This window comes from Bactrocera oleae, chromosome 4 (genome assembly GCF_042242935.1).
Source record: "Bactrocera oleae isolate idBacOlea1 chromosome 4, idBacOlea1, whole genome shotgun sequence".
Taxonomy (NCBI): Eukaryota; Metazoa; Arthropoda; class Insecta; order Diptera; family Tephritidae; genus Bactrocera; species Bactrocera oleae.
Window position 1 is genome coordinate 55,870,885 of NC_091538.1, and position 22,888 is coordinate 55,893,772.

A 22,888-nucleotide genomic window follows, 5' to 3' on the forward strand; every position below is an offset into this window, starting at 1 on the left:
TGTAAAACTGAGCCGAAATATATGTACATCTTTATTTGTACTTACCACTGGCGTAAATAAATGAAGGACGCGAAATAATACAGCCGTCAGAGGCTAGGCTGCTATTGAAAATATACGGTGTTTTGTTGTCGTGTGTTTCTGTTATTGCTGGCTGTCAGTGGCACAACCCACTCGACGAGTACGCTCGTGTTACTTTGATAGCGCTCTTGGGTAAATTTACACTCACGCTACTATAGCGGTTACTCTCTCAATTATCTTTTATGTTTTCTATGTTCATTCGCTACGTTGTTATTGTTGTTGTGGTTGCTGCGCTCGCACAATCAGCTGTCAGAATGGTAAGGATATTGTTTTGAAATATTTGGCAAAAATTATGTGATAAAAATAAAACTGAAAGGAAATGGTGAAGAATGAGGAGTAACACATGAAAATTGGCAAATTCAAACACACACACACATGAACACAATATACATATCGCATTTTTAGCTCACTTTTAGGCGGTTTTGCATGTTATATTTGCCGCTTGTTTTGCTTAACTGAACGCGAAAACACATGGGCGCACACATATACATATTTCATGGACCTATACTAACATTTTTGCTGAGGATTTTTTACTTTTAAATGTTGTGCTTTGTTGCAAGCTTGGTAAATTGAATGTGAAAAAATATTTTATTTTATTATGTTTAATTTATCGCTTAACACTTTATGTTTTTGTAAGTTATTTATTTATTTTTTTTAATTTTACTTTTTTTATATTCGCAATCAATTCTTAAAAACTTTCGTTTGCTCTTTTTTTTGAAATTTGCACTAACTTCCACTTTAATTTCTATTTCCACTATCATTTCCTCTTACCTTCACTACACATGCACACACAACAAATTGGGTCACATTTTATTCGATTCCTTGTCGTAATAACATAATCTCGGAATTCACACAGCATTCCTGCTAATTAACACTCGTTTTATGCACTGCTTTTTTGAAATTATAAGATATGCCTTCATTTCATTGAAGTTTAATACACTTTAACTCACAAATTTTGCAAATATTTGCTTGTTTCCTTTGGAACTTTTTACTTCCAACAACTGCAACAGTAGAATATTTTCACGCGCTGTCTTGGCCTCGCACAACATTCTCTCGCGCAATTCACGACATGTTTGCTGGGGACGACCAGTTGGGCTAACACAGCAACCATCTGTGAGCGAAGTATCGTGGTGTTACCACAGTGTAGCTAAATATAGAAAGTAGAAAAATGAGAGAGTAGAAAAGAATTAAAAATAGTTGAATAAAAAATGAGTGGATTAAATGAGGAAAGATTATAGTAAAATATATTTAAAACTCCACTCAACAACTCTGAGTAAAAATTTGCGACTGATATGCTAAGAGGTTTGTGGGTGTATTGGAGGTGTCCTGAGATGTCCTCAAATTCGTAGAGTTCACAAATTTTCTATCACGTACAGCTATTTTGGTCATTTTAGTAAATGGTGGTGGTTTGACCCCTTCACTCCTTGACTACAACACTAAAAACCCTACGTGTTACGAAATTTTTAACTATTCTAAGTATTAGAAAATTAAGATATTTGTGAAAATTTACGTATTTTTTAAACGTAAACAATAATAACTTGAAAATGAGATGATTATATTTTTTCTATAAGATATGAAAAAATTAAATATATATAACTTATTTATTGAAAAAATATATATATATGAATTTTTCCCCAATTTTTTAACATTCATGACAACTAACACACTTCTGTTTATAATGATGGTGATATGTCTGGATATGTGATCGACATACATATCCTTTCCTCTGCAGGTAGAGAACCTTGAGCCAAAGATTAGGTCACATATAGCACAATTGGAGATATTAACCAAGGGGTAAGAATTAACAGCGGGAGAAGAGTTTATATGGTGTTTCAATCGGGCAAGTTCTTCAGCTTATAATTAGTGTTTGGGATCAAATAAAACTACACCAGTATTAATCTTTCGCGAAATTTAATCATATGGATGTAGAGGAAAAATCAGTAGGCCACTAAAGCTAAATTAATGAATTCTGCCCCAGCAGTTCATGGCTACCGAAATTCCAATATATTTAAAAAATTAACGAGGAAACTAACATTCCGAAAATCTGAACGATGACAAATGAAGGTAAAAAACCTAGTCTGAAAGCAATAATAAGTATTTGTATTAAAATAACTCGCTAGATTGGTGTTTTGTTTAAAATCCGGTTCAGATAGAATCGATAAAAAGAAGTGTAAAAAACAACATTATGACGAAGTGTTATACTTGTAGTAGAGTATTATACTTTGTAGTCTCAAATTTTAAATCGTTTTAATGATGTGATTTTTTCTACAATGTCCATTTCTTGATTTACATGCAATTTCAATTTAGGAGAAGTCTGGAGATTATTAAATAACAAGTAATTTATTGGGAAGTTGAATAATCCTTTTGATGCCTAAGTGCGGTCAACAACCTCGAAGCTAACGTATTTGATTCAGAAAATAATGTTGATAAAATTCACCTTAAACACAGCTTCCTTTAACATAACGGGATTTATCAAAGACTTAATATCATTTATGGAATGAAGAAGCATAATATCAGTCAATAATTTTTTTGAAATGGTGCATATCTAAGAAATGAAATTAAGCCAGTGTGATAAATTTGCGCTAAAAAGCACACAATCAAGCTTTCCAATACCAGAAAGCTTTGGCTTATATTTACCGCTAAGTTCAATTCCTTAAAAGTTCCGCAAAGAGAAGTTTACGCTAAACTTATACCGTCAGCTTAACTAGTAACTTTCAAAGTGTCGCAATTGAGCTTTTCCGTTTTAGATTTTCTGCAGCCATGATAAGTACCGAATGATTGTTTCGTTTGGGTACCCACAGATGGCTCCCCGTTCTTATACGAATATTTCGAGTAGTGTTCATTTACTCTATGAAACTAATAGAAGCTAGAGAGGTAATTTAATTGTAGTCATTTAGTTTGAAGCTACCTTCGGCGTATAAATGACTAGAGAAAAAGCCCGCTCCTGTTAATTTTTCACCCTTTCATCCGTTGGTGGATATGTAGATCTTAACGTTTGAATTGTCGTTCACAGAACCATTGGTCCGCTTTTCTCTACTGGAGAATGAAAACATTGTGTTTAATTCCTCATTAATTCCCTGTCTCACTCGCATTGCCAATTTAGCCAGAGTTCATTAACAAGGTCGATTATGATACTATCCCCGTAGTGACGTCTGGCTAATATGGTCCAAAATCATGAGCCGACTGGCGGTAAGCATTGCAGCATACTTCATTTGAATATGTATTGCCCAGATATCGAGTATAACTTCCATAGCCTTTATTGATCTGGTTTTCATTGCGCCCGTAATCCACAGAAAGCTGGCCCATTGCACCTGTTCCTCGGATTAATGCGGCACTTTTTAGATAATGCCATCCACCACACCACCGCACCGTATATTAGTATAGGGCGGATGATATTTGTGTAGAGCCAACAGACTATATGGGGTAAACCATATTTTGTGACTCTTCTGCACAAGTTTCAGATACGAAGAGCATTAGAAGCCCTACTCTTAATGTGTTTTCTTCAACTCAATTTTCTATCTATGATAACTACGAGATATGTAACCAATAAGACCGTCATTCTGGCTGGGCAGTATGAGAGGTTGGAAATGTCTCGCATCTCCTCCATGTTGAAAACCCTGCAACCTTGGCTGTCAACCATTAGTTAGGTCCACACGTGGTCTTTCGATAAATACACTTGCCCACAGAATATAAGCCACGAGTTAAGTTTTACTGAGTTTGGTCTGGTGTGCATCCCAACATTTGTCACTATTTAATCGCATAGCCTTATTCAAGGTTCTGTGAGAGTTCCGTCGAAGGTTCTTTAATTCGCCATTCATTCAAGGTTTGTCTGTGGCGGAACCCGCCCTTCGGAGGGGGCTTGTTTACCATCTATTTCAAAGCAACAATAATATATTGCGTGATTGTGTTGCAAATACTTAATTAAACATAATAAATTTCTGAAATTTTGAGAGTTTCTTATATATAAAATAATTAGTAAAAAAAGTCTTAATGACCAATTAACTTGACTAATCAGGATAATAGCCAGAAAGTATACAGTATCGATAAAACGATGAAAGCTTAATTAAACTTTTTTACAGTAGGTTTTTAAATCTAAAATTTAGGTCATATTTAGTAAATATTTTTTATTTTAGTCTGTAAACATTGCATAGAGTTGCTTTTGATCAACTTACCAAAGAATTCTAATAACTCACTTAATCAACGAAAAACTGTCATCTATTTCCAACCTTTGAGCATTATTTTACTTGACATTACTCTCCTTTATTCGCCCATATAAAATATTAATTTTTCGCCATCAGCGGAATACAAAATATTTTGCATACTTTTAGCTGCAGTAAACAAATATTACAATAATTTCAAATCGAGTAAGCTAAACCAATGGCAATTGATATACAACAACAAATTTTTCGCCTACAAATCGCATTGATTTCAAAGTCAATAATTCTTTTTAAGTCAACAAGAATCTTGTACTGTAATGCGCCGTTATCATTATGTGCTTTTAGGCGCATAACCGTTGGTAGGCGCAATAACGCGGAAAACTTTTATTCTGCTAAAATTTTCAGCAGCACAAAATATGCACAGTAGTCATAATTTCACTTTAGCCTGTAGGATAGGCATTTGCCTTTTCGATTCTTTGATTTTAGTTGTTTGTGAAAATTTGCAACAAAAATTCTTGTTAAACAAAACTTTTTTATGTGTTGAGTAAGTAAGTTAGTTGATAAATATAATTATGTTTTTAAGTATGATTATAAAAATAAAAAAAAACCCCTCACAGATGTTTTGGAAAATTTAGGTATGAGAGAAGAAGCAGCATTTCAATAATTGCATGAATATGAAAATATTTTTTTTGTAAAATAAATAAAGAAGGTTTTTTGTATTCCAAAAATTATGCTTACGCCAAGAGATATGCTACGTTTTGGTAATAAAAAGGTTAATAATATAAAATTAAATAAATGACAGGCAAAGAGGTAGGGGAATTTATTATATAATATAATATATAAAGCTGCAACAACCGCAAATCGAATGTCGGCATTAGAAAATTTATTAGTCACATAGCGTTCATACCCTCCACAACTTTGCACGAGCTCACTAGGTTCTATAGACAACATTATACCCAACCTTATCTATAATTTAGCAGGTTTTCGCTTATTTTCCATGTGCATACGCCACAAACAACTTTCCAACATAAATAACAGCTCAACACACGCGCCTCAGCCCCCACGCACTGCCAACTTTTCGTACGCAAATAAAGATAAATGAAGGTGTTCGCAGTGCATTTGTAGATTACCAAAAGGCCAGAAAGAAAAATGTTTGTGGTTCCCTTTGAATGACTGCAATTTTTTCACCTAATACCATAGTTTTCGCTGTGAAAAAGAAACTTTCTTCATTTCACCTAATAGCATAGTTTTAGGTGTTTGGCATAAGATATACAGAGTACTAGCAATTTTGGAGCGAGCAGTGGCGGAAATTGAGTTGAAAAAGTTCGTCAAGCAACTATATTATCTAGGGATGAGGATATTTGGCGTCCATTGAGGATATTTAAATCTTCCATGCCTGAAATGGGCTCATTAGTTAACGGTGTAAGTATGTGTCTTGAGAAATTGGTTGCCTCGGTTAGTAAAAAAAAAAAACATTTCCATTATCTAATGTATACATTTAGGCCGCATCCATATACAGCTATTCACCTATGCACTTACGCGTGCGGCTATCAATCGCGGCAGAAACCAACATTTCATTAACGCAGCAACTCGAATCGATTTCACTCATCCCCAACATAGGCTGCTTCCATTAAAACTCACACTATGGCTCAGCTTTTAATTATTTTCGCATTCCGCTGCCGTAATGTGTAAAGTAAATAATTGTAAATCTTTGCCACCCTCACACCTCACAACTTCTAGCCAAAATACACACTTGTAAGCGCGCTAATGCTGCCGAAAATCTTACGAGATCACATTAATTAACTTCACATCCGTTGCGTTTGTTTTTTCACGCAAGTGCGGCTGTGTGTATGTGCTGCCTATTACCGCCTACTTCCGTTTGCGTAGTTCGGCTTTTCTTAATTCTCAGTTTGCGGTTTTTGTGTTGTTTCAACGACTTATTATTGTTGTTCTTGTTCTTTAGCGTATTTCCCGCTTATTCATTCAATTTCTCATTAATTCACTACCTGCGCCTTGTTATTATTTTTTATTGTTCTTATTTACGTATTGGATTTGTGTTGCGTAATGCGTTATTTTCTTAGCAAAAACTTTTAATTAACACCATGATAAGCTCAGGAGGGCGTAGGCCGACGTATTCACACTTTAATTAACGTTTAGTGGAAATTAATTTACCTTTGCTGCGCATAATTTTTGGCTTGTGTTGTTGTTGATTTTTGATGTTGTTTTTTTTTTTGCTGCAAACTTATTTTGCTGACGAGGCACTTTAAGAAATCTCAGCAGAAAGTTATTTACTAATGAAGTGAGTGATGTGAAAATGGAGAGAAAATAAACACAATGAAACCAAATTTATTAAACAAATTCGTTATTATTTGGTTTGAGTGATGTTTAGATTTTATGCCCAAGAACCCCAAAAGTGTATATAGACTCATATCTTTTAAGATAGTAACTCAAACTAAAAGCAAAGTCCCCTTCTGACTATTTCTATCACACGTCGCATATCCACCGCTTCGGATTCAATAAGAGATGCTCTCGCCAAGGCTAAGGTTTTAGCTATATCAATGTCATTTATAGCTCTACGAACGGATAACCATATAATGAAAATGTTGACTTGAGTTGGCAGTAAAGATTTAAATAATGTCACTCTACCATAGAGTTAAGTAGTTGGGAGGATATAATATGATATACAAAAAGAGAACTTGCATATCTCTCCATAACCAAATTGTCTCTAATTGTACCAATATCATAACTTCTGTACTCTATAATCTTTGCTAATCTTTAGCATTATCAAACTTAGTTGATAAGATTTGAAAACAATACCAGTTTGGGACGCCCGTATCTAACGAACAAATTCCCATTATAATATAATTACAAACGCAGAGAATACTCTACAAATGAGAATTATCAAAAAGAAAGTGCGGCCAATGCTTCAACATTGTTAGGATTTAGATTAGCTGATCTGATATGAATAATTTTTTTTTAATCAAGGAGCTCCCAACAGAAATAACTCTACTCTGCTCACAAAGGTACCATCATAGAATAAGCGCTATTGAAAAGGTAAATAATAGTGTTTAAATTAAGGTGATTTCGCGCCAATAAAACTAATTATTTCAAAATTATTATTTTGCTAATTACATTTATTTATTTATAAGCATTCTGCCGTTTGTTAGCATTTATTCTAACCCCTATGGCTCTAAACAATAGCAGCCGTAATAAAATGTATTACCAAAAAACTAAAAGCAATTATGAATGTGTTATGCAATTGACAATTACCGCTATAATATACACGTCGTAATAATTCTTGCTTCATCAAAATGAGTGAAATGCAAAAACAAGCTTCATTGCAACACTAATTGTTGCCACTACACATTTGTTTCCGGCAGCCAGTTGAACACTGAGCTTGCCGTTCGTTTCGTTTGCAACTGGCATTCGTGTTGAAATTGCCACTTGAAAATACATGCGTTTTAAAAATTAACTAATTTTCTCAAATTGTGTGAAATTGTCATCAACTTTTAATAAATTATAATTAAAAAAACACGTCACGACAAGCAATAAAACCACAAACTTATTTTTTCAACAACAACAAATGATTGCATTTGAATGAATGATGCGAATGTGTGTGTCACGCCATTGAAATTTCATGCCCTCATCGGTTTTGAAGCTGGGCTGCGTTTTAGCTCGAACGAATATGGTCGACGACTGACTGACGTCATCGTCATAAAAACAGTCAAAACATAAATTGGCATATAGGCGCATAATCAGCGGCAAATATGGTGGCAAAGCCTTTTAATTGTTGAAAGGTATACAGCTTTCTACTCGTATATAAGTGTAGCTACAGTGATTTTGTTAATTGTGCGTAAAATATTTACTTATATTATGCGGAATAGTGACATCAGAGGTAGATGGGTAGCGATCATTCCCATAAAAAGTCAAGTATTTAAGCCCTTAGTGGAAATAGAAGAGCCTTATTTTTAGCGATTGAAAGCAGTCTAAGTTTAGACGAATTACAGTCCTCGGAGTTCTTAGTTCTTCAGACTTACGCAATCCCAAATAGTGGTCTCAATGTTTAATCATGAGATGCCTGTTATTTACAGCGAGAAAAAAGATAGCAGCTCCACTATTGGACTAGGAAATCTGGATTAATTTCTGATTACTGAATCCATAAACAAAGTAAAAAAGGCTGCGGTGAACATGTTAGGATAAGGACTACGAAAGATCATAACACCGAGCAAGATGTAAACGCTCTTTGGCGGAAGGATAAACAATCTTTCAGTGACGTGTGTGATTAGTTCTTAAGGCCACTCTACAATTGCCGTTATAGAGACGTTAAAAGTTTCTGTTTGGTCCTAGGATTTAATTATATATATCAGTTTAGATTGTCCGTCGCAATACAACAAGTTCGCTTGGTTCGAAATACTAAAGAAGCCATTCTCCAGAAAGGTTTGGAGACTCTTCAGACATACGGACGACAAGTTCAAATATACGCAGTCGCTGAGTTTTATTTCGCTGAACAGCCTTGTTGTTGATTTAAGGTCCCCTAAAATCATGATTCTAAGTAGATCTCTCTTTGGAACATTCCTTCAACACATCGGCGCCATGACTCTGCATGATATGGTGGAGCAATTATAAAAATAACGTTAAGTAATGTCGTAAGAAAAGGATGTTTTGACTAGATTTAATATTTTCGATTTTAATGCTTTTTCTAACTGCTTGGTTACTAAACTCAATTATATGGATTTAAAGCATACGCGTCAATTGCGTATAAGAGTAAGACCGTCTCAGTTTCATGGTAGTAGGTTAGATAGAATGCTTGATTGAAGCTTCTATGTTATATTTATAAAGATGATTTCATACTACATGGCGGATTTTATGAAGTCGTAACCTCAATTAACTCAACCCAGTAGTTTTTTCTGAAAAACTCAAATCGTTAAATTTTTCATCAGTTTAGTTTATTATAGTTTCTCTGAATTACTGTTAATATGATTAATACTCACATATGCATTCGAAAATCATATATTAAGGCATTTGCATGCATCATCGCCATTATTATGCGGTCACCGGTGTGCACCCGAATAGCCCAACCATATGTTTCAACCGACGTAAACCGGTAACATTACCAAGTATGTAGCTCATATAAATAGAGAAATATCAGTTTGCGTGTGCCCTAGCATTCATACGAGTTCATGTGTGTGTGAACCCATTTTGATCCTCTCCATTCACACACAGAATCATTTCGCGATGAAAATTAAAATTGTTGACAATGACTGTTTTTGCACTGCCTATTTGTGCACTCTTAACGACATTGTTGTTATTACTATTACTGCTACCATTACAGTTTTTGTTGCCGCTTTGCGTTGCACTCACATTTGCCGGCCGTCGGCCGCTGGCACTTCTGCCGTTGACCACATTTCATTTGCACAGCAGCAGGCAACACATAGCTGCATGCAATATGCAACGTGCAGCACTTATAATTGTGTCTGTTTGTTTTTGTTGTTGTTGGCAGTTTAGCAATTCGTGACGGGCGCAAAATTACACGCATTTTCACAGTAGATTAAAATGTATACCATTTTCACGCATGCGAAAATTACCGCGAAATGTCGCATATGGAATATGCAAAACTCAAATGTATATTATTACATTACATTCGTTCAAATTAGAACTTGTTCATATTCGATATTCTCGAAAAATGTGTACTCGATAGCATGGTTGTATAGCTTTGTTCTTCTAACGGTACTTGCATGATCAAGAAATATACAAGTTACTAAGTTTACATGCAATAAAAATTTATAATGCTTAAACAATTTTTAGAAAATAACTGTAACCGCTATTAACCCATTTAATTATGAGTGTGTCATGGGGTTTCTGAGATACATTTACGGTTTCTTGTTGCCACAATCATGGAACCGAATCAACGTCAATCAATCATTGCGCGTTGACCAACTTACTTGATGTTTAACATAACGTCTCTTAGAAGTGGAATTTTAAGGTGTCTATGATTTTCATGAATGAACAGTTTCAGATCCGAAAAATTATTCAATTCAAATCCCTGATATTGGGCGACGGCGATACTAAGAGGCTTTGGGAGGCACGTATCCAATTAAAATGTTAACTGTAGCTCTATAATAATATTAAGCCTCGTATGATTGTTTTGTTATTTTTGTAAATTCCTATTTAAAAACGTACGTACTTTAATAGCATATCTTATGCAGATTAAGATCCCGTTTTTATCCCTGAATAGAGTATATCAAGTTTGCCACGAAGTTTGTAACACCCGGAAGAAAACATTGAAGACCTTATAAAGTATACATATAAACATGATTGCTGAACTGAGTTGATTTAACCATGCCCGTCTATCTGTCCACCCGTTTCCCCATATATATACGAACCAGTCTTTCAGCTTTTGAGATATCGATCTGAAATTGTGCACACGTCCTTTTTTCCTTAAGAAGCTGCTCATTTGTTAGCCGATATCAGACCTACAAGTATTTAGCATATAGCTGTGATACAAGCTGATCGATCATAATTCAATATTTATATGGAAAACTTTTTTATTTGACAAGAAATCTTGACGAATATTGGCATGGATTACTGTCCAACAACGGTACAGTCTCCGAAGAAATTGTTCATATATTTGTGAAGTATATTAAAGGTTCGGTGCAACCGAGGCTAACGTTTTTTCTCATTTTATTTCGTTTCAGAATGCACTAGTATCACCGTCAACAGTCGACGCTTTCCCAAAAAAGTTGATTTCGAAGATTGACAGAATACCAATATCAAATTCTTTTATACGATTGAAAGAAAGAAATTTGTATTATTTTAATTGGGATCTAGACTGGCTTAACCCTCTAAGGCTTCAATATAAAGCTGATAGCAAGAGGTGGATATTTTTTTAAAAGGTAACCTCAATAATGAAACAAAATTACATATTTGGTTTAGGTATTACCTAATTTCATTCAAAGTAATTAGGGTCTTATCACTATCCCACTAAGGGTGAATTTCAGTCAGAACATTACAGTTTAATCCAGGAAGAGAAAACTATTAGAACATGACTTCGCAAGATATATTCTACATAACAAACTCCTCGAATACACTTTCTAGCAAGTTTGCTACCCATTCCTGAAGATCCATTGAAGATGGAGTTGACAGTAGTAACCTTATTATAAAGTGATGGACTGTCTTAGTTTGAAATAAGATCATCTCCGGCATATGATCGGACAGATTTGGATTGCTAAATACACAAGAAACGGTATCTCAATTAATTACCATGTAGCTATTAAATCGATCGCTACAATCTTTTAAAAGAACGTCCAACTGCTGATTGAATTAATGCCGTAGAAAACGAGAAGACGTGAATTGGTCAACAATAAGATGTGCGACAACCTTGCATAAGATATGCTATGCGGATGGATACCTACCGTTTAGCTCCAAAATAACGAAAAACGTACATTACAGAAAAACCTTTCGCCGACTAATATTAATCAAGAAGAAAGAAGAAGTTTAGTTTTTTGTAGATCTAACATATTGCTTTTTATGCCTTTTGAAATCATAGAAGAGGGTAGGGTTTTGGTTTTAGCACCATAACAGTTACACATCATATAATATTTATTTTGAAGTTACGAACACCAGAAGTTTACAGATGATATATCTACAAAAACTTTGTTAAAAATTGCATTTTTTCCGAAACAAGTTTTTGAGGTTAATTACAAAAATTGAACTTAGTCGACTGCCTCACACATTTCCGATACTTCCAACGGTAATGTAATAATTCTCCAGCAAAAGCGGTTAGTCCCAAAGTCAAGCTGCCAAAGTATTGTATGCGTATCCAGAAGAAATCATCTAAAACTAAAGGTCTCCCAGAATCCAATGGCTTACTTAAATCCTCGAATACAACCAACTTCAATCTAGCCAAAACAAAGAAATTCAACGATATCCACTCTTTCATAATACCCGAAGAATCTAGACGTAATATGAAGTCATCTAGTAAATCACGATATGGCAGATCCGGGCGCGTCGGCAAAGAAATTATGGAATTTTTAAAGAAACAAAGATCAGTATTAAAATAATATATCGGGCGATGGAAGAGACTTTGTTGAAACTCGAAAACTTCCCAACGAGCATTCGATACGGGATACACATACTTCGTGTTCATCGAAGAACGATACTTCAACCACATGTTGTAGTCTTCAACGTTTTCAAATAGGTTAAGGTGCTCCATGGCGCTGCTGTTCCTATCTACCATATGTTTTTCCTTGGCAGGAAATAATACCTTGAGACCAGCAGCTTCTATGTCATTGTAAGTGCGATACATTGGCTGCAGAGGCGGTTGCGTTAGATAAGATTGCAGATAAGCCTGATATGTTGTATTAATGATGATGCTCATATAGCACAGTAAGAATATGATAAGTTTCACTTTTAGATTTGGTCGGACTGCCGGCACAAATGATTGTCCCAAAATACCGCGTATACTTTTATCATTCAAAAAGAGATTAATAAAATTGATTTTCATGCGCTGATTAAGGTGTGTAAGTAAAGCGGCGAAAATTACAGTAAAAACGAAGATATAAAAGAGTGTTGGTAAACGCACAATGCCAACAAATAGCTCATTAATTGGCACCGTTTCGGGCAACGGCACCATATAACAATAATCCAAGTTTTGCACTGGATATGACATCACCTCTAGGTCTTCTAAAGACTGAAGGAATGTCAAACCCGCAGCTACATCGACAGTGTTGTTACGCGCCAACTCCAATAATTCACCATAGTACGTGGTTTTACCCACTACAAAAGGATGTTCAATGGCCAGCGTTGCATTCCGTTTGGCTGCAAATATTCTCAGCAATCTACCGATGTATCCCTCCATCTCCACTTTGCCATCCGCTTTGAAGTAAAGCATTGTGCGTGGCTCCAGCTGATCGGGGTAAGTCAGCATCTTCGTGCCATACATATCGCGAAACTGATGCTCAAAGATTGCACTCTCAGCCGCTTCTAGGGTCTTCTCTTTATAGCGTGGCGCATCAAGCGGAAACTTATTGCAGGTGTAAAACTTGTGGCTCTCAGCAAAATCAGTTTTTATTATTAAGACATTGTAAATATTTTTAGTCATGGCGCTTAAGCATATTTTTTGTATTATATCCAAATTTGAAGCATGTGGAACATAAGCTATAATACGCGTTTGCTTTAAGTCATGAAACACTCTCAGTTCCTCAAATGCGGCGGTTACATTTTCATGCTCCAGGCATAGCAGAATGACAAATTCTTTTGAAAATGTTGATTTGTATTTATATTTCAGACGTTTATTGATGAGCACCACAGGTAGTGTTAGCTCTGGTAGAAGTTGTTCAAAATTACAATCTTGTGCTCGTGTCTTGCAAATTGCAACGGTATTATAATCTTGTTCTTCCCGCACGATTTCGAGCAATTTTAACAAGGCTTTAGTAGAGTTTTTATTGACATCTATGCTATCGAAGAGCAAATCCGCTATGACAAAAGGCTTTCTGATGGTCAATACTGTTATAATACACAATAAACACTTCGTAAGCTGTCCACTTAGCATGCTGGACGTTGCAACCGCACTATTTAACTGTTTAACTAAACTGTTTCGACTCCATTAAACCAATTTAAGTGGACATTTGACACATGCTTTGGCATATTGCGTGCAAATATTGCATTTAAATTAGTTAAAGAAATATTTTGTGTTGTTGTTTTCGTTGTTTGGCAAGTCCCTTTTCATGTTTTCTGTGCAAAAATAACGTTCAGGTATTCAGAAATAATGATTACTGTTAAAAAAATTTTATATATAGACTTTTACGAGTATAAATGGGCCTGAATATTTGTGTATTTCAGTATGTAAAAAATAAAAACTTTAACTACGGTTGCATTAAAGTTATAATACCCTTCACACATATCAAAGAGACCTTAAAATAACTTGATTTTGATCAGTCGGTTTGTTCTCTTTGGTAATTGTGATTTCCTTCTTAGGACTGACCTCCTAACCTAACCTAACCTAACCTAACTATTGTTTTGGACAGTAAGCCTACTTCCCATGAAACACAATTTTAAACTCTATCTGATGCTTTCACTTTCCAGTATACAAATCAATTTCCAATAAATGTGTCCGGATAAAACTTTGCACGAACAGTGCCTTTGAGGTGTGCCACCTTATGATCCAAAATTGTTCAAGTCAACCTGTGAGATGTATTATGGAAATTCGAAAATATTTTTCCCCAGCTTTGATCTTCACAAGCTGCGAGGGTATAAAATGTTCGGTTGCACCTAAAATTAGCCATTCTTTACTTGTTCCAGTTATATTCTTTTTAATCCATCGGACGCACTTAAAACAACTCATTATAAGTGGTGTGGGAAGAATATGAACCGATTTAATAGCTTTCTGTATTATTTCTCTTCATATATTTGTATAAAATAATTATTTCATGATATATCTCATTTCGAGGGTCGTAAGTTTAAGAATTTTTGAAAAATATGATAAAATTTCGCATGTTAATGAAGAATATTTTGATGATTGACGGACAGACGAAGCAACCATTCGTGAGTTACTAAATTCAATACAGGTCATATGAACACTGAAAATAATGAACTCAGTGGTCGCCTAACGAGGGGCTTACGGACAAAAGACTAATAAAGTGACCACAAAATGGAGTTGGGAAACAAACTACTCTCTGAAGATATCAAAAGATATCAAAGAAACGTATTAGATTTATCGTTCATGAATATTTAGGTATCCGAAAAAGGTTTAGGTAATCGAAAAGTTGTGAAAATTACTTCGGAAGAGAAGTTATTTGGCTGCGTTGAATGGGTAATTAACGAGGCTTAGGCTTTTTTTGAAGCATGTATAACTGTTAATATAGTACAAACATTTTCCCAAAAATTAGTCAGAATACTATAATTGGTGTATCATCAATGGCAACTATCTTCTGAGAAAAAAAATTATCTTTCTATAAAACCAAATTTAAAACCTCTTTGATTTAAATCGGCTTTAAGCTTATTAGCTTGTGTTGAACCATCCGAGATAATTTTTTTTATTCTAACATGTTCAACCTTATTCGTCAGAGATTGGTTTCGTTGTAACCAGTTTGATTTAAAATTATGCTCATTCATCTTTGAAAAGCAAAGAAACGATTATTTCCGAAATGAAGACATATTTAAAGTTAACGGGTATATGTCGATAAATAGTAATTGATTCTAAAGTCGAACAATTGGCGATTTTCACTCAGCTTTAGACCGCTTTCGTAGCAGGCTCATTGAATGATGGTGTCTATAATAAAATATAATCTCTATGATACGTTAGTTCAATCTAAATCTTAGCGGTATCATTGAATAAAAGCAAAAACTCACATAGTTCCTGTCGATCTCTAATTAACCGCTTTGAAAATCTTAGTAGTACTTAGAGTATTTTTCATTAAAAATCTTATTTTTTTTTTATAAATTTGCTCCAGTTGAATTTATGTATTTGGTAACTCGGAGAATGGTTTTCAATATAACAAAAGGAATGCATAAAAGCACAATTTAAAAGAAAAAATATAACACAACAGGAAACACTAGTAGATCCTTTGGCTATTGTAATGCCAGCCTTTGACTAGTTGCTGATTAAAAGTAAAGAAATAATGCAATAAATAAGCGTATCAGCGTTTATTGTGCACTTGCAAGATGAAAGTGTCACTTTGTTGCCTTATTATGGATGCAACTCGGCCAGCGGCTGAAGGCTGTGGCAAATTCTATGCAATCAACATGCTGCAATTTAGTGAAAACTGAAAACTGAACGAACTGAAGTAAAAAAGAAGATGTAGTTGTTGTTTCTTTTTTTTTCGAACGTTCAACTTTTCGCACTTCCCTATTTGCTGGGCTTTCAGTAGTTTTAATTCATTTGCCGCTTTTCATTGCGTTTATTAATGGCGCTGTCGCCAATGGCAGGCCGTGTCCGTCCTGTGCGCAACGCGTCGCAACAATTGCGTGAATTGCTGCAACAATTTTGCGCTGTTAGCGATAAATTGCTGTATTTTACATTGTGCTTTTATTTCATTTGTTTAGCGTATTTATTCTTTTGCCTCCTTTACATTTTTACGCGCTTACGCTTTTCGCACCAACTTTGCTTGGCCAAGCTGTAACTTTCGAAGGAAACAGTGCGCTTTGTAAGGGAAGTGAGAGGGTAAATAGTGAGCGGCGCGCGGAAGGTCGGTAGTGTCCTTTTGAACGCGGTGTCGTAGTTTACAGCTTTGCTGGCCTTTCAATGGCGCCGCTTGAAAAGTAATTGATTTATGCGCAGAAAATGCTCAGTTAATTGTACAGCACTGTGGATATTGGAGAAGCCAGAGAAGTGGTCATATTTTTTTTTTGAGAATTTTGTTTTAAAAAACGCGAAATGCCCTGTAGTATATTTAAACTAAGACTTTGTCAATGCGAAGTCATTGAAGTATATAGAAAATAATGAGTAAATAATTTAAATAAAAGCAACGTGTTGGTCAAAGTAATTTATTGGTAGGAGAAGTGTTTTTTTGTTTTTGTAGCTCCCACTTGCTGCAGGAAAAACTACATAAAATGTAATAAATTTTTTTAACGCTTTACATTAAAACTAATTATCGCAATTGCGCTTCATAGTTTATTGAATTTCACTTGTAAGGCCTTTAAGACTAAGCATAAACGAATATAAAGCAGCGGTCCATACTATAGCGCTTCTAAAAAAATGCAATCATGGATTAAGAAAATGCCGTGTTTACTTAGTAAAGAAATAAAAAAATTGTTTTCTAACCATTTTATAACCACTTTCTATCAAGTTACAAAAATATTGAAAAACTTAACTACTTAGCTGTTCACCTTTTACAATCAAACATGGGTGTGAATAGTAAATATTAATAATATGAATAAAGTTCAGAAAATATCAAAAGTTTCGCAGTACAAAAATTGCTCTGGATCCCATCCCATGGCGTCTATCGTCATTATCTTAATATTATCTTCCAACCCCATCAATATATAATAAAAACATTTTATCGATGAATTTGAAAAAATAACAATATAATTTAAAAACAAGTTAGGAGGGGCTAAGATCGGGTGTAACCGTAAATTACACCCATCTACAATATCAACCGTCTTATGGTACCAAGAATCATGTAGCCAAGTTTCCTCAAGCTATCTCAATATAGACTCAAATTACAGTTTGTACAGACGGACAGACAGTCACCCTGATTTCAACTCGTCTCTTCATCCTGATCAATTATGTATATGTAACCCGATATCTAACTCGATTAGTTAGAGGTGACACAAACCACCGTTATACTTGTATTCTGTACTAACATGTTGCAAGAGTTTAATAAACTTTACCACTATGCCACTCAAGCACAACATAATTATTTTTGGGTGTTAAAATAATATTTTACATAAGAACTATTACTTTATATATTTTTTGAATTTTAATAGTTCAAAACCTGTTTGGCGTTCTTTCTTTTCCCTTCCCGGCCATCACACATTAGTTTCCAATTTCTCAAATGGCTAAGTCCATTGTCATTGATTAACAATCCAAAAAATAAACAAGTAAAAATTTAAATATACAGATTTCTAAATCACATATCTATATATTGTGAAGTGCGTATTAGATTTATATAACAGGAAAATAATTCCCTCACTTTAAAATTTTTCACTCTAAAATTGTTTGCACAAATGTGGAAAATAAAAGCTGCAACGAAATTATAGTTTTCTAACCAAAGTTTTCGAATATTATTTCTTCTTTAATGTATACTTCTGAATATTAGACTATTGACACTAAAGAGAAGTTTGTTGAGGTGGTTTCTTCTTTATATTATATTAATATATAAATGTTGAAGTTTTGAAACTAGGCGCTTGTTGTAAATTTAAATATAAATTATAACTTATGACTTAAAAATTATAATAAATTGCAACCAATGCATGCATTGAATAACTAAAAATAATAAAAATAACTTAATATATCTATTTTTACATATTAGAATGAAACCAAAAAAAAAGGAAATTCTATCAAAAACTATTAAACACAGAGCTCACCTGTTCTTGCAATGTCAGTGTGTGTGCATGTTTACATGAAATTTCACGCAAATTTTTCTTTACTCTTTTAAAGCAATTAACATAACACACTCACGGACATACATACATACATATAATTATTGATACTTATAGACACAAGATGAGTCTTAGGAACACCATTATTACCAAGTAATTTTTAATCAATTATCACATGCACCACGTTCTACAATAAGCGTTAATTAAATCTGTTAATAACATTAGTGTGTGTATGCCTAATAAAGTTTTCGTACGAAAACATTTATGTCACTTCATATTTCTTTTTCTATTTTCCGTCCAAACAATGCAATTAAGCGCGTAATATTCAGTAGAAAAGAAATGAGTGTAGAATCATGCCTTTAATATTGTATTCTACTCTACCCACAAGTTAATGCTTCATTTGATTGTCGCTGTCAAAATACGAATTCTTCTGCAGAATATAGAAAAAAACTTTGGAATGTCAGTCAACTATTATGATAACTTTCCGCTTTGCTGCAATTTTGACTGTCTAGTAGAAAAGTTAGTATGAAGATAAATATATAAGAAAGAGCATCCATAGAGTTAAAGTAGTAACCCAAGTGCTCGTGAGGTTACTTTAATAGTTTCGTGGCAGCTTTTTGAAGTGTTGTTGTATTTGATGAAAAATTATCATAATGATGTATATACGAAGTGTGAGCTGAAATATTTATTATTATGGAAGGAAAAATAATGGTGAAAAGGAACAACTACGAAGCTTTGGAGGAAAGAGAGAGACAAATAATTATATACAAATTAGTAATGTCTCAAATATATAGTCTCGATTTTTATACCCAGAACAGAGTACTTGTATATTAAGTTTGCCACGATGTTTGTAACACCCAAACCAAACTCCGGAGAACTTACCAAGTATATATATAATATAACAAATGATAGGCGTGACGAGTTGAGCCGATTTAGCCACGTCCGTCTATATATATGCGAACTACAGTTTTTGAGATATCGATCTGAAAGTTTGTGCACGTTCGTTTCTTGTCAAGAACCTACTTAGTTGTCCGAACCGCCGATATCGGACCACTATAGCATATAGCTGTCGTATAAACTTACCGATCAAACTCAAGTCCTGGTATAGTAATTTTTTTTATTTGCCGAGGTATCTTACTGAAATTTAGTGCAGTTTTTTTTCTAAAACATCGCTACAATCTCCGAAAAAATTATTTAGATCGGACAACTATAGCATACTTCAATCAAACTCACCGATAAAAATCAAAATAAAATTCTTTTTACTACTATACTTATTTATACTACAAGAAAATCATCTGTGAAGGGTATTGGAGCTTCTTGCGGATTTATGAAAGAAATTTCAAAAAAAAACTAAAATTTTTCTAATATAATATTCAAGTTCAAGTGCCAGTTCAGGTTTTCCAAAGTTATGGTTGGGTTGTCGAAACAGTTCGTTAGACTGTACTGTTAAAACAACACTTTTAATTCTCATTGCGTCTGAGAGTATGTAATCCTGTCTTAGAACGTCGAGTTATCATTTAGTTCAAGAACTTAGTACCTCTTACATAATCCTGATACGAAAAATAGCTAAAAAAGCCTTTCCAAACTTTCTTTTGAATCTCGCATTACTGATTTGGCTCTTAATGTAAGCATGATAAACGATTTTAGTGGCGGAAAATGGAAAGCATGTGCTGGAACTATCTTTGGCCTCAACAGGATACGAAATGTATTATATTACTAGATCTTTGCGCAACGAGTTGATCAATAATATCATAAGCTTTTCTTAGTATGATTTATAATTTGAGTCTTTGGTATCATAAAGGCTTATTGTATTTGGCGGCGTTTAATGAACTTTTTCGGTGAAAAATATAATGAATAACTTTATACAACTTTTGAAATTATTTCGAAAACTTTTCTTTAGACACTTGACTTAAAGACATAATTGTATGGTATTCTGAGCCTACGATAAATAGTTTTCGATACACATATTTTTTCTTAGTTCTTAATTTAATATTTTAAGCTACCAAAGCTCATTTTAAATTAATTATAAGATTTTTTCTTTCGCTACAATGCGTCTAGAGTGAGCTAATTAACTCAAGCGCGACTTGCAAACTCATTTCGTATTTAAGTGCCTTTTTCCACAAAAAAATATATATACTGTAATGTATGTACCGTAATTACATATATATATATATATATATATATGATAAGTCTTTATATGTACGAGTATGTAGATATACTATATTCAGTTTAAAAGCAACATCTCGTAACACCACAGCGACCACATAAAGCTTTTAAACCGCCATCAAGTGAAAAGCTACTTTCACAGTTTCGTAAATGCGAAAGCGCTGCATGCACACACACATACGCAAATGCTTTCGCCCAAAATATTATTAAGGTGGGTCAAAAAACAAATGTTTTTTTTCGCTTCGTACTCTGAAAAAATTCTTTATAGACACCTCTAAGAAAGGATCTCCATGAAAAACAAAAAAAAAAAATTAAAAAAAAAAAAAAAATTTTTATCTGATAATACAAAAATATGGAAATCCGTTAGGCTAGTTACAATTAAGAGCTCATACTTAGAGAGCTTTTCTTAGAGGTGTCTATCAACCAATTTTTCAGAGTATGAAACGAAAAAAAACATTCGTTTTTTTGACCCACTCTACCATATATACTTTCATTATATACTTGTATGCACTGTGTCGGTGTGTAAATTTGCTCGCATGTGCCTTTGATTGCTGCCAACCAATTACAGCCGCGAATCACCACTAATTGAGCATATGTAAAAAATGTTAACCAATTTAAGTGCAACAGCCATTAATGTTGCAAGTGCATTTCGACAAGTGGTAAGTCAAGGTAACTGCATTCTTTCCACGTTTTCAAAGGTTAAATGTAATGCAACGAATTGCTACAAAGTAATAAATCCAATACTAATTAAATTCCTATTCTAAATTCGTTATAAGTAATGAGAGAGAAATAAAAGAATATCGAAATGAGAATTTCAAAACTTCAGAAATTTAGAACAAAAAAAATTTAATATTGAAGAAAAAGTCTCTCAACAGGATGTTTTAGAAGGGGTACTAAAACAGTTAAGCTATACTTTCTTGATGGACATCATTGGATCTTCTAGCATGATTCTGCTCCAGCACAAAAGGCAGAAACCACCCAACAGTGGCTTAGAAGCAATATTTCTGGTTTTATTGGTATTTTATAACGGTCTTAGCTTGTAACAGAACTTATGGCAGTACTAAGTACATGTAATATTATATACGTATTATATGGTGTATTTAGATTGCTTGATGTTGCCTAGTTAGTGTTAAGATAAAGAGCGTTATATGAAAAATATTTACGAAATTTGAACTAAATTATTGCTAGAATATATAATTAATTAATTTCATAAATGAAGATCTTAGCTTAGGCCACTGATTCTACTTAGAGAAAGCGCTGTTCGGAGTTTTCTTAGATTGTATTATTCAATAGAGGTTATGAGTTAGTTAGGTGTGTAGAACTGATTTAATATAGATAACAATATTTATTATTTCACATAAGTAAATTTGAATACCTTTCCCTCTTTTGCGTGTTTTTACATTAAGCTAAGAATAAAACAATCATGTAGTCAGGTTTGTAAGATGAGAAAGTATCATTTTTATTATATTTTTCCGTTGACCATCATAATTTTTAATGAATTGTGTGAAAAAAATACTTTTCTTATAATTATGTGTTTTGGCAAGAGTTATAAAATTAAAGAATCTTAAAAAGCCGTTAAGAGAGATTTATTTACACGAGAAACATCGAACTATCAGCCCAGTCAATGTGATTAACCTTAATGGAACCTGGCAATAGCCAAAAGTTAGTATCAAAAACTGCAGTTGTAGTTTTGTGTTTATTTCTTTGCTCCAGAACTTACTCTTAAAGCTAAAAAAAACAATGACACAAATGAAAAAGTTCCCACACAAGTACTTGATTTCGATCGGTCAGTTTGTATGAGATTTCATGAAAATATCTTTCCAAATAGAAAAGGTTGGCAGTATAGCGCTTTATGGGAGCCCGACTAAAATTGCACTATGGGCGTGGCACCGCCCACTTTTAGATTAAATCTTATATCTCAGAAACTAATTAACCAATTTTAACAAAATTTAGTGCATGCAGTTATCCAATTGTTAGTATTGTACTCCTATAAAATATACGGGTGAAATCGGTTGACAACCGCGCCTATTTTATATATAACAAACTAGTAAATTCCTTCTGATTTTTTCACTTTAGAGTATATAAATGAAACATCAATATAGTTATTAGAGTAAAACTTTACACAAATAGTGTATTTAATATTACGCCTAAAAATTGTCGTAATCGGACTATAGCTTGTGGTAAAAATGGATAAAATCGGGTGAACACTTCTCTTAGCTTCCATATAACTAACATAAATATTTTCGAACTTCCGGTTTACTTTATACCGCATCTATCGGTCAATATGACATGATATAATTAAATTCAGAAAGAATGGTTGAAATAACGGGAATACTGTTTCAAGTCTTGCCACCACCTGAAGCTGTTTCTCAGGCTTTGATCTTTGCAAGTTGCGAGAGTATAAAAAGTTCGGTTACACCCGAACGTAGTTCCCTTCCTTGCTTGTT

The 22,888-nt window shown here is 33.9% G+C and overlaps 2 protein-coding genes across 4 annotated transcripts in view; both read right to left on the reverse strand.

Annotated features, from left to right (window-relative positions):
• Syn2 (Syntrophin-like 2) overlaps positions 1 to 17,758 on the reverse strand; it is a 94,348-nt gene extending 76,590 nt beyond the window's left edge. Inside the window, exons 1-3 of one of the 3 annotated variants that reach the window (XM_036363440.2) lie at positions 17,669 to 17,758; positions 1,029 to 1,225; positions 46 to 324 (exon numbers count right to left, since the gene is read on the reverse strand). The gene's annotated coding sequence lies outside the window, so the exon portion shown is untranslated. Of the gene's footprint in view, positions 1 to 45; positions 325 to 488; positions 649 to 849; positions 1,226 to 17,668 lie in introns of those variants that run through there. The other 2 variants (XM_036363438.2, XM_070108260.1) reach the window with 2 other exon arrangements.
• On the reverse strand, positions 11,923 to 13,785 carry LOC106620340 (uncharacterized). The gene has a single exon (XM_070108483.1). It carries the CDS (start codon positions 13,783 to 13,785, stop codon positions 11,929 to 11,931), a length of 1,857 nt encoding a protein of 618 aa, XP_069964584.1. The 3' UTR covers positions 11,923 to 11,928.
• Positions 17,759 to 22,888: the final 5,130 nt, after the last annotated feature.

Coding starts and splice junctions, on each gene's coding strand:
- LOC106620340 (XM_070108483.1), bottom strand. CDS start 13,785: ATGCTAAGTGGACAGCTTACGAAGTGTTTATTGTGTATTATAACAGTA.